The 9,934-nt window shown below is 52.4% G+C and overlaps 1 protein-coding gene across 1 annotated transcript in view; it reads right to left on the reverse strand.

The window, feature by feature from the left end:
• Positions 1-1,579: 1,579 nt before the first annotated feature.
• IGHMBP2 (immunoglobulin mu binding protein 2) overlaps positions 1,580-9,934 on the reverse strand; it is a gene marked incomplete at both ends in the record, with an annotated part of 23,528 nt that continues 15,173 nt past the window's right edge. The window contains 5 exons of the mRNA XM_010011845.1: positions 1,580-1,703; positions 2,084-2,178; positions 3,831-3,949; positions 4,392-4,574; positions 9,759-9,934. The exon at positions 9,759-9,934 is cut by the window's right edge and continues 1 nt beyond it. Coding sequence (XP_010010147.1) covers positions 1,580-1,703; positions 2,084-2,178; positions 3,831-3,949; positions 4,392-4,574; positions 9,759-9,934 — 697 coding nt within the window. The remainder of the gene's footprint in view (positions 1,704-2,083; positions 2,179-3,830; positions 3,950-4,391; positions 4,575-9,758) is intronic.

Consider the following 9,934-nt stretch of genomic DNA (forward strand, 5'->3'; position numbering starts at 1 on the left):
CGGGGCAGGGGTTGGAGCTGGAGGAGCTTTAAGGTCCCTTCAACCCAAATCATTCCATGATTCCACAACCCCCACATGTCCCCAGGCTCTTGGTGGTTTAAGTAACAGCTATTTAGGCAGCTCTGCAGGGTTTGCTTCTGAAAGAAGAGCAGCAAGAGCTGGAGAATGCCCAGATGAGTCAGTGAGGCTCAGCTAAGAGAGAAGGGTCCTGTGGGCAGCCTTTGAATTCCCAGCCCCTGGGGATGAAGAGGAGACGCAGCTCAGATCCCTGCTGGTCTGTTTCTGCCCTGCCATGGCTCAGCAGTGCAGTTTGTGCTGCCTCTGAGGAGCAGGGTTTGGGGATCCCCTCTCTGTGCTCTGCAGCTTAGGGAGTGATTTCCAGCTTCTCTGGTGTGGTTTTGCCAGTTGCAGGGGCAAGTCCAGCTCCTCTGATGGGGCAAGAGGGTTTCCCACTGGATCAGGAATGGCTGGTCCAGGTCCCTGGCCTCCTCTGAGCTGAGAAATGCAGCTGCAGAAAGGGTTTGGATTTCTCCCAAGGGCTCTAACAACATCTCCTGTGCCCTGTGCAGACCAGAGCTGTGCCCAGACACCACCAGAAGCTGCCTCATGCTCCCAGGAGAGACAGAGATTCCTGCCCCACACCTGAGCCTTGGCTGCTGGCTGTGCACGGGAAGGGGATGGGGACACCCACCTTCACGGGGACACCAGCTCCTCCAAGCAAAGGCGAGGTGAGTCACTCCTGAATAAGGCCTATTCTTAGTCCTGTCCCACCTCCGTTCTCCCCCAGCGCTGCTTTCCTGGCTCCAGGCTTTCTAAAAACACCACAACCACCTCCTCCTTCCACATATACCTTCCTCTTTTCCTCTCAGACATCAGCACGTACTCAGTGCCTCATCTCCAGCAGCAAAGGCGGTGAGTGCAGCAAGGGATGTGTGTCGCCTGAGGGCTGTAAAGGGCAGTGATCCACCGAGAGGTGGTTCATGAGGGGTCCCTTCAGCACCTCCAAAGGAGCCTCTTGGCCCCAGGGCAGCAGCTTTTCCCCAGCTGTTATCTCTGGCTGCAGCTGCTCATAGGGAAGAACTGGATTTTCTGCTCTAGATTTGCTTCCCACAGAAGCATGTTCTGTGCAGGACCTGCAGTGGCAGCTCCTGCTTCCTCTCCTCGGGGAACTGATCCAGAAGAGGCTCCAAACCCAGGCAATCACCCCCCAAGTTTTCAGCCTCTGTGGGATGTGCTCAGCACTGCAGTAAGTGTGCAACTGACCTGCCATGCTTAACACCCTGTTTAAATGATTTCTGAGGCCTCAACAGGCAGGAAACCTTCAGACTACGTCCTGGCCTCCTCTCCCTGCTGCCTCCCGTGGAGCCTCCCTCTGCAACTCTGACAGCCAAGATGTTCCTTTATAAAACCCCAGCGGCTGAAAGGAAGGTTCCTGCAGTGAATCAATTCGGAGCAAAGTGCCAGAGACTGTCAGAATTGCAATTAAACCACTTGGCAATGTGACGAGAGACCGCTGAGCAGTCACAGTTCCCCGTTCTGTCCCTGTCCCCATGGAATAACTCCAGCAGTGAAGCCTCACCTTTCCGGTTGGATCTCACGAATGACAGGATCACTGCCTCTTTCTCTCTTCCCTGGAAACCATCGACTGATTTGATTTCTAGCTCTGGGTAGCTGTGGCCAAGGTGCTCTCTCAGCATGTCCACCTGAAAAACACGGGACGGGTATCTTTGCGAGAGAAGCACAGGGTGAGAAGGACTAAAATGGAGCTGTTTTGGTGAAGTCTCTTCCTCTCAAACCCACAAGGATGTGTCACATCTCCCAGAAGTAAAGTGCTGACTCCTGAGGCTGGAAGTGGAAAATACCCAACTAAAACCTCTTCCCTCCATGGCCTCAAGCTGCTTCAGTGTGGACAAGCTGGCCACAAGAGCTGATTATACAGTTTGGTTCTGCTGACTTCCCCCTCCATCTCTCTGGGGCTCTTCTCGTATCACTGCTGGAGCTGTCAGGGCTTGAATGCAGCTCTGTGTGTGTGCTCTGTGTGCATGCAGCAAGAGGGAGGAGATGCAGGAGGGGGGCAGCTCACCTGCAGGTTGTAGGGGGCTACCACAGCGATGTCTTTTGCCTTCACACCAGCTTCCACCAGGGCTTGGACGTGCAAACCAGCCAGCTGCACCTCCCCTAGGGCAGAAAGCAGAGGGGCTGGTGAGGGGAACAGGCTGCTGGGCAGAGGCTGAAGCTGTCAGCTACAAGGGACTTGAATGGCTCAGAGCAATTTCCCCACCTCCCCTTAAACAGCGAGGAAAGGCCAAGGGAATTCCTGCCTGCAGCATTTCCAGCCTGGCTTGCTCGGCTCGGTGGAGATGTGCTCCACAACCTCATTCCCAAGGCTGCACTGTGCTTGCTTCCTGCCTTTCCAAGTCACCAGCTCACTTAAGCTGAAAAGCCTTCTGAGCAGCACTTTGCTTTCCCTGGCCTTACTAATCCAAGAGATCAGTGATAATGCAGGCAATGGATTTGAAGCAAGACCCTGGACCTCACTATAAACTCAGTTCTCTACGCTCTGACTGAAACCCTCCACCTCCCCTTTTCATTCTGCCTTTTCAATCCCTGCACTTCTAAACCCCCGTGACCACATCAGCAAGTTCCATGCTCAGACCTTCCCATGGGCTGTTTGGAATGGGGCTGCTTCAGAGGGACCTGATGAGGACAAGGTAAATGCAGCTGTGAACTGGTCTATTGGCTGAATCGGTTTCACCCTCTGTTTTGCAGCAAAACACAGGTATAAACCCAAGACTCTGCAGTGTGCTGCTCCAAAAGGCTGCCTCCCAGATCTGGGAGATGAGCATTGAATCCCCTGCTCAAAATCCATGGTTATCTTCAACAAGTCTCTTTGGCTCTCCATCGGGGGACAAGAGCCTTTCCCTGGTCAGCAGGGCCACAGGGATTGCTGTATGGAAAACAAGAGGCACTTCAATGCTGGAGGGTTTTCAAACAAAAGAAGCAAAAGATAGTCAAAGTGGTAAAAACTGCTTGAATTTTACAGTCCCTCTTCCCATCCTGCCAGAAAGGGACTTGAAGCCTCAGAATCTGTTGCTGGCAGCAGATCTGCACCAGTGAGCAGAGGAAAACAAATGAATGCCTGGAGCAGCAGCCCCAGAGCCAAAAAAGCTCTTTGGCCACATGGAAGCAATGGCAGAATAGCCCCAGGCTCAGCCACTGGGAGAAGTGCAGCAGCAGCCAGGCAGGGATGGGTGGCTGCAGTGAGAGTCAGATGAAGCAGCAGGTTTTGGACAGCCCCTGCTGCAGAATGGCTGTGGAGCCTGAAGTTACACTCAATCTCCATCATGAAACCTACTGTTTAAGTCAAAACCAGCAGGAAACTCAGTGTCTTCAGAATACTCATGGAGAGGAGCCATACAGGACTTCACGAAGGGAGCAGGGGCTGGGAGGCAATTCTGAGCCACATCTACAGTCTCTCCAGAACAGGCTCATGCTCTGTCTGATGTTATTTGTGTAAAGCATCTGTCACAGGGATCCTCCACCCTATCCCAGAGAAATGTCTCTGCAAGGGAACAAGGCAGCCAGGGTGGCCACCCCCAAGCTGGACACTGTCATTGTGGTCCTATGGCCACTTTGCTCTGGCTCAGAGTCCTTTGAGCTCGAGGATTTATGGAAGAAATGGTCTCTCAAGTCAGTCCCCCTGGGGACCCCGTCTTCCCTGCTACCTGCTCTGGAGGGGACATCTCTGGGATGTGCGTCACCAAGCCCCTGGGAAGCTGAGGACCTCAGACAGTTGATTCTGGCCAACAGCGTATTCCAAACAATGGTACCTGGGTTGCCCTTGGACTGTTCATCTTCCACTTCCAGCTCAAACAGGCCACAGCCAGCAGTGTCTATAAGCAGTAAGGGAGTTGTGGTCTCCTCTGTGGAGGTGACACCCGGCAGGTCCCTGCACAAGGTATGTGGGAAAGGGCCAGTTAACAACACTGACATGACACCCCAGGGATGATCAGTTGTGTTCTCATTCCTCCCAACAACACTGCAAGGACAGAGGGAAAACACTTCCGAGGGACGAGGCTGCAGAGCAGCAGTGGGGTGGGGTGAAAAGGCAGAAGATTGGCTCTGGAGGTGGTGAAGAATGACAGAAACCGAGCACTGAGGTTTCCCTGTTGCTCCACCAAGCTTTGGTCCCCTTGGCATCTGCAGTGATGCTGCTCAAGAGCGTGTCCTGTACAGCAAGAGCCAAGTGGGGCCCTTTACCTCTGGTGGAGTCACAGAACCACAGAGGCCCGGAGGAACGGCAAACCCCATCACAGGGAAGGGACAAACCCTGCATGTGGGGGATGCAAAAGACACCTCTGCTCATAAACCAGGGAAAGGCAGTGACTCACTTGAGCAAGTGCTGGGCTACAGTGGGGTGTGCAGTGAGGCGGCCGTCGTAGAGCTCGGAGGAAGCCCACTGCATGATGGCCTCGTGCATGCGGTACTGCACCACCAGCATCTTCACCACCCTCTGCCCGTACCTCCCGATGAGCCGCTCCATCAGGCTGAGGGCAAGGCCCTTGGCAGCAGCTCTGCAAGGGAAAAGCAAGTTAGAGGCAAGGGTCTGCTCTGGATGACGGTTTGAGATGCAGATGTAACCCTCCTGGGCTAAAGACTCCATCAGGCAGAGCTGCAGCTGGAACTGAACACGGTGTGGATGCAGAAGTGGCAGGAAACCCCTGATGTTCTTTAACAACAACTATCCTGAGATGTTTCTTGTAATGACACACAGTAAAGTGTGGGGGAGGCAGCAAACCTCCAGCAAGCCTGAGCAAGGAATGCTCTTCCATGCACTGACAGCAGGGTTTCCTCCGCAGGGATCTACCTGAGGTTATAGCTTGAATTAATAATGAGCTATTCAACTGCTCACAAATAATCCACCTGTTTGTAAATTTCCTGTTATTTTACTGCTCAATTATTCCTACAATCAAGGATTTCTACACCAAGAGAATCATAAGAGCACTGAGCAGAAGGGGTTTTAAGTAGCAATTGCTTTAGAGAAGTTAAACTGGGGAAGGTTGGACGGACTCACACCTGATGCTCAAGAGCACCTACTTTAAAGTAAAGCTAGGAAAGCTCAACTGACCAGAATAAACCCAGAGCTGCCAGGATTTGCTGTTAACCTGGTCTCACCTTGTTCACAAGCAGGAAGAGGCTGCACTTTGCCCAAATGCATTTTTTTGGGGCTGGGGGTACAGGATAGAGCCCAGTGAGGAGGATGAGGCCCTGCTGCTCTGCACAGGTAAGGTTTCCTCCTCCAGCCCTTGAAGAAATGCTGCACATTACAGTGATGGCTGTAGCCAAGTGGAACAAAGCATTTCAGAGGCTTTGGTGCCCACTGTGGTGAGAAATACCCTTTATGTGCTGGGTGTGAGCAGTCAGCCTGCCTCCACGTGTCAGAATGATCATTACCAGGGGAACAAGAGGGAGGGATGGAGCTGTGCCCTCAGTCATGCTGTGTCTTTCTTATTCATCCCCTCGGTTCCTGCTCTCCCCCCTAACAGACAGAAGGAGATGCTGGTGTGGCTCTGATCTCTGCTGTGCACCACTGAACCTGGGCAGCACAGACTGGACAAGGATGTCACTCTGTCTTCCTACCACATTAAGCTCTTGGATGGCCAAACCAGGCTGGGGCTGTTGTGGGCACGCAAAGTATCAGCTGCTCTTGGCTGGGCTTCCCTACCCTGCTACAGGTTTAAGAGGTTTCACAAACACACAAAGTAAGTGAGACTGTGCAGAATTCCCCCTTTCTCTCTGGATAGTGTGGATTTTGTTTAATCCTTACAAACAGGATGGAGGAGGGTGGCCTGTTCTTACCTGCTGTGGAGGCTGCCAAAGAAAACCAGGGCCTGACACTTGCTGGTTGAGAAGTTGCTGGTGACAAAGTGAAAGCAAATCTATTGGGACCTGACAGGCAAATCAGCAAACTTCCAAGCATAGAGGACTCACCCATGGATTTGGGATGTGCGACATCCAGACTCTCTGCTAACTAACAAGATGGCAAAATACTCCTGTGCTTGTGTAAGACACCAGTTGAGAGCCAGAGGCCTGAGAAGTGTCTCAGCTGCCTCAGAGTGTAAGAACAAATGAATAAATCAAAGTGCTGATGTGGAGACAAATTAATGAGGGTGTCAGAAAAGGATGGAGCGAGGAATGCAACAAAAACAAGGAAACAAATATTCCTGTCAGAGCAGAGAGTGTCCTGGCAGTGAGATGTCCCTGGGAGCGAGCCAGAACCCAGCAGGAGGCTTGGAGCAGAAGTCCATGAGCTCTGGAGCAGCGGGACCGGTACCATTGCTGGGAGCTCTTTCAGAAGAAACCCACCCAGCATGGACAAGGTGCAGTGAATTACTATGAGGTGGGGTGGATGCCCTCTGTATCCTGAGCTAACTCCAGGTATGGCAAACAGCAACAAAGAGGAGCAACCTCCAGACTGCCCATCAAAACTCCCTTGAGCTCAAGTGGAAACAAACACGATGATAATCACAAAATCCCAGCCTGGTTTGGGTTGGAGGGACCTTAAAGCTCCTCCAGCTCCAACCCCTGCCCCGGGCAGGGACACCTTCCACTGGAGCAGGTAGCTCCAAGCCCCTGTGTCCAACCTGGCCTTGAACACTGCCAGGGATGGGGCAGCCACAGCTTCTCTGGGCACCCTGTGCCAGCGCCTCAGCACCCTCACAGGGAAGAGCTTCTGCCTCAGAGCTCATCTCAATCTCCCCTCTGGCAGGTTCAAGCCATTCCCCTTGGCCTGTCCCTCCAGGCCCCTGTCCAAAGCTCCTCTCCATCTCTCTCAGTCCTAGAAGCCACCACAGGTTTCCTCTGTAACGTGGGATGAAATGGGGAGAGTGATCCTTCTGCCCCCTTCACGCTGTTTATTCAGATCACAACGGGGGTCATCTCTTTGACACACACCACCCCTAAGACAGCAGGGTATCAGCTGGAGTCTTCCAGTGCTAGCCTAAACTACCTCAGTAGCAAACACAGAATGCTGGGTTTACTCTGGTCCCTCCTGTGTGGTTTCTCTGGCAGCCTCTGCTCTGGTTGAGTTCATCTGATGCTTTCCCCTGAGAGCAGGGGCAAACTCAGGCCTCACCTTTGTCATCTGGTTTTACAGAGCTGGACATCTCCCAGACTCACCCTGGGAAGGATTTGCTTCACATCAGCTGACAGGTTTCAGGAGTTACTTGGGGACTGAACTGAAGACCAGCTGGCGCAGGGAGAGCATCACAGAGCTTTGCCTTTTAGGCTAAACAGAGATGTGCTGGAGAGAGACAGCACTGGAGGGCACAGCCCATCATCCCCAGAGCAGGCTGAAGGCAGCTTGGCTTTTTGCACTTCATCTTCCAGAGGGCAGCTGCCCGTGAGGCTGAGCTCTGGTGACTGGTGCCCAGTGCCTGGGTCATGGACCTGCTGCCTTGAGCAGTGATTCTGTTTAATGAAGCAAGCTTTTCAGATGATAATTTACTGCCAGGCCCAGACATAACCCTGTGAGCACTGACTCACACTCGCTCTGCTCTGTTCTGGTTTGAATCTGTTGTTAATCCTTAAACATCTGTAAGGCTTCTCATGCAAAGGTGATCATCCCCCACGACATGGGAGCTGCCCTCACCACTGCCTGCCCTGCAGCTGGTACCTGCTGAAGCTGAAGAGTCCAAGATCTGGCTCCTTCCCACCCTCTCTCTTAGTTTTACACAGAGCAGTGCTTTGTAGAGCTGGGATTTTAAAAACCTGGGAAGAAGCCATGCAAACTGCCAACAAAATTGTTGGGCTCTTTTTCAACTCTTCCACTGGGAACAGTTTCGGTATCTGACTCCAGATTAAACCATTCCCTACGTGATGTAAGCACAGGAAGCTCCAGCTCTGGCCTGCTTGTCCCTACCCTAGGCTAACAACGCTGTCCCTCAGCACAGAGCACAGCCTCTCCTCAGCTCCCCTGGCTGGCCATCTGCCTTCTGCATGGGGGTAATGGTATTATTGCCTCTTCTCAGATGGGAAAACCCAGGCACAGAGTCACAGTCTGCAACCTCCCTGTAAATACGGGTGAGAGCAGAGGGCAGGGGGGTCTGGCCAGGCTTTGTGCAGCCCTGTCACCCCAGCGGGCAGCGCAGGAGTGTGCTCATCACCTGCACACAACAACTGAGTGTCTGAGAGCAGCAGAATGAGAAGATGACACAGCACCCTGGTATCTGCACCATCTCTTACCTCTGCTGGAACTGCTGTCTCCCTGGAGTTTCATTTCCTTCTTCAAGACTCGAGAGAGACAATAGACACGTATCTATGATTCTATCTATCCAGCTTATTAGTCTTTGGAAGCAGGAGAGAAGGTTATGAAGGGAGCCCTGTTTGCTCTGCACAATGATGGCTCAGTAAGGCCAGATCTCAGGCTAGATAAACACATGCAGGTTTATAGTCTGAACTACCCAAGGGCTCCCCAGTACTACTTAGAGTATCCCCCTTGAAGCACAGGCAGTTTACACCAGCCACAGACTAATTGTACTTAATAGGTGTTGTAGGCTGGCTAATCACCGTGGTGTGTGCGGTGACACAGCACCTTGGTGAGCCACCTCCAACAGTAACAGCACATGAAATGAATCCAGGTGGAACCACAAAAGCAGATTTAATAAAGGGAAGAGAAGACTTGGACTCAAGTGGAATGAGCTGGAATCCACTGTGCAGAGCCTGCAGCAGCAGAGCAGTGAGCCAGGCCACAATTCCTGCCAGGAACAAGGGACCTCTGCATGAAACCGGATCATCCTTCTTAAAACCAAACATTTTATAGTGTAAATACAAATCCTGGTCAGTGAAACTGGAATTCACGTGTGCTTTGTTCACTTTTGCTGGTTACCAATTCACTAGTTTGATGTGACTGTTCTAAGGTGGGTTTTGAACAGGTTTTCCAACCACTCTGAATATTACTTTGCACAACAGACAGAAAATGGGAATTCAGTTAAGTGTTGCCAAGTGGAACTGAGAAGGTGTCTCTGCTCCTGACAGGTCTCTCAGGAGAAACAGCTGTCAAAGTATACACAATCTTGAGTAATCCAGTAGTAGTGCACAGTGCAAGCACTCCTCACTATAGAGAAAACCAGAGCAAACAATGCATAGCCCTGATGCAGCTTGGAGGAAGGAACCCTGCTAAAGGAGCACAGCAGTGTCTCACAGAATCCCAGACTGGTTTGGGCTGAAGGGACCTTAAAGCTCATCCATTCCTAACCCCCTGTTCCTACAAAACTCAGTTGAACGCAGACTCCTGCAGGCTACATCTCTGCTCCCGCATGGATGAGAGTCTTTGAGAGACCTTGGAGAATCCCCAGCAGCTCCAGAGCAGCCAAAGGTTGCCCCCCGCTCGCTCTCCCTGCCTGCACTCAGCCCCCTGCACGCCCTGGAGCTGTTGCCCAGCAGACACGTGCCAGCACAAAAGGCCACTCTCCAGCACCATGTGAACTACACACACTTGGCTCTTACGTGGCTCGGTCGGCAGCAGGTAGAACAACCAAGTGTCACGTCCTGACCCTGCTCACATGGAGCACGTTAAACTTGGAGCAGTGTCCAGCAGTAAACCAGGTGTGATGTAATTCTGGCAGCATGACCCAGCCCAGCTCATGGGGATCCCAGTAAAGAACCCACACTAGTGAAATGTTCTGAAACTTGAGGCATTCAGGAGCATTTGGCTGCATAAACAAGAGGAGGACCCAGGACCACAAACTGCTCCTTACTTGTGGGAGATGATGGTGGGAGGAAGCTGCTTGTGGTCCCCAGCCAGGATGCACTTGGGAGCCTTCAGCAGAGGTATCCAGCAGCTGGCTTCCAGCGCCTGGGCACACTCATCTATCACCACGAGGTCAAAGTGGTTGTCAGGAAGCAGCTTCAGGGGACCCTCAGAGGAAGCACC

Source organism: Nestor notabilis, unplaced genomic scaffold (assembly GCF_000696875.1).
Source record: "Nestor notabilis isolate BGI_N333 unplaced genomic scaffold, ASM69687v1 scaffold26043, whole genome shotgun sequence".
NCBI lineage: Eukaryota > Metazoa > Chordata > Aves > Psittaciformes > Psittacidae > Nestor > Nestor notabilis.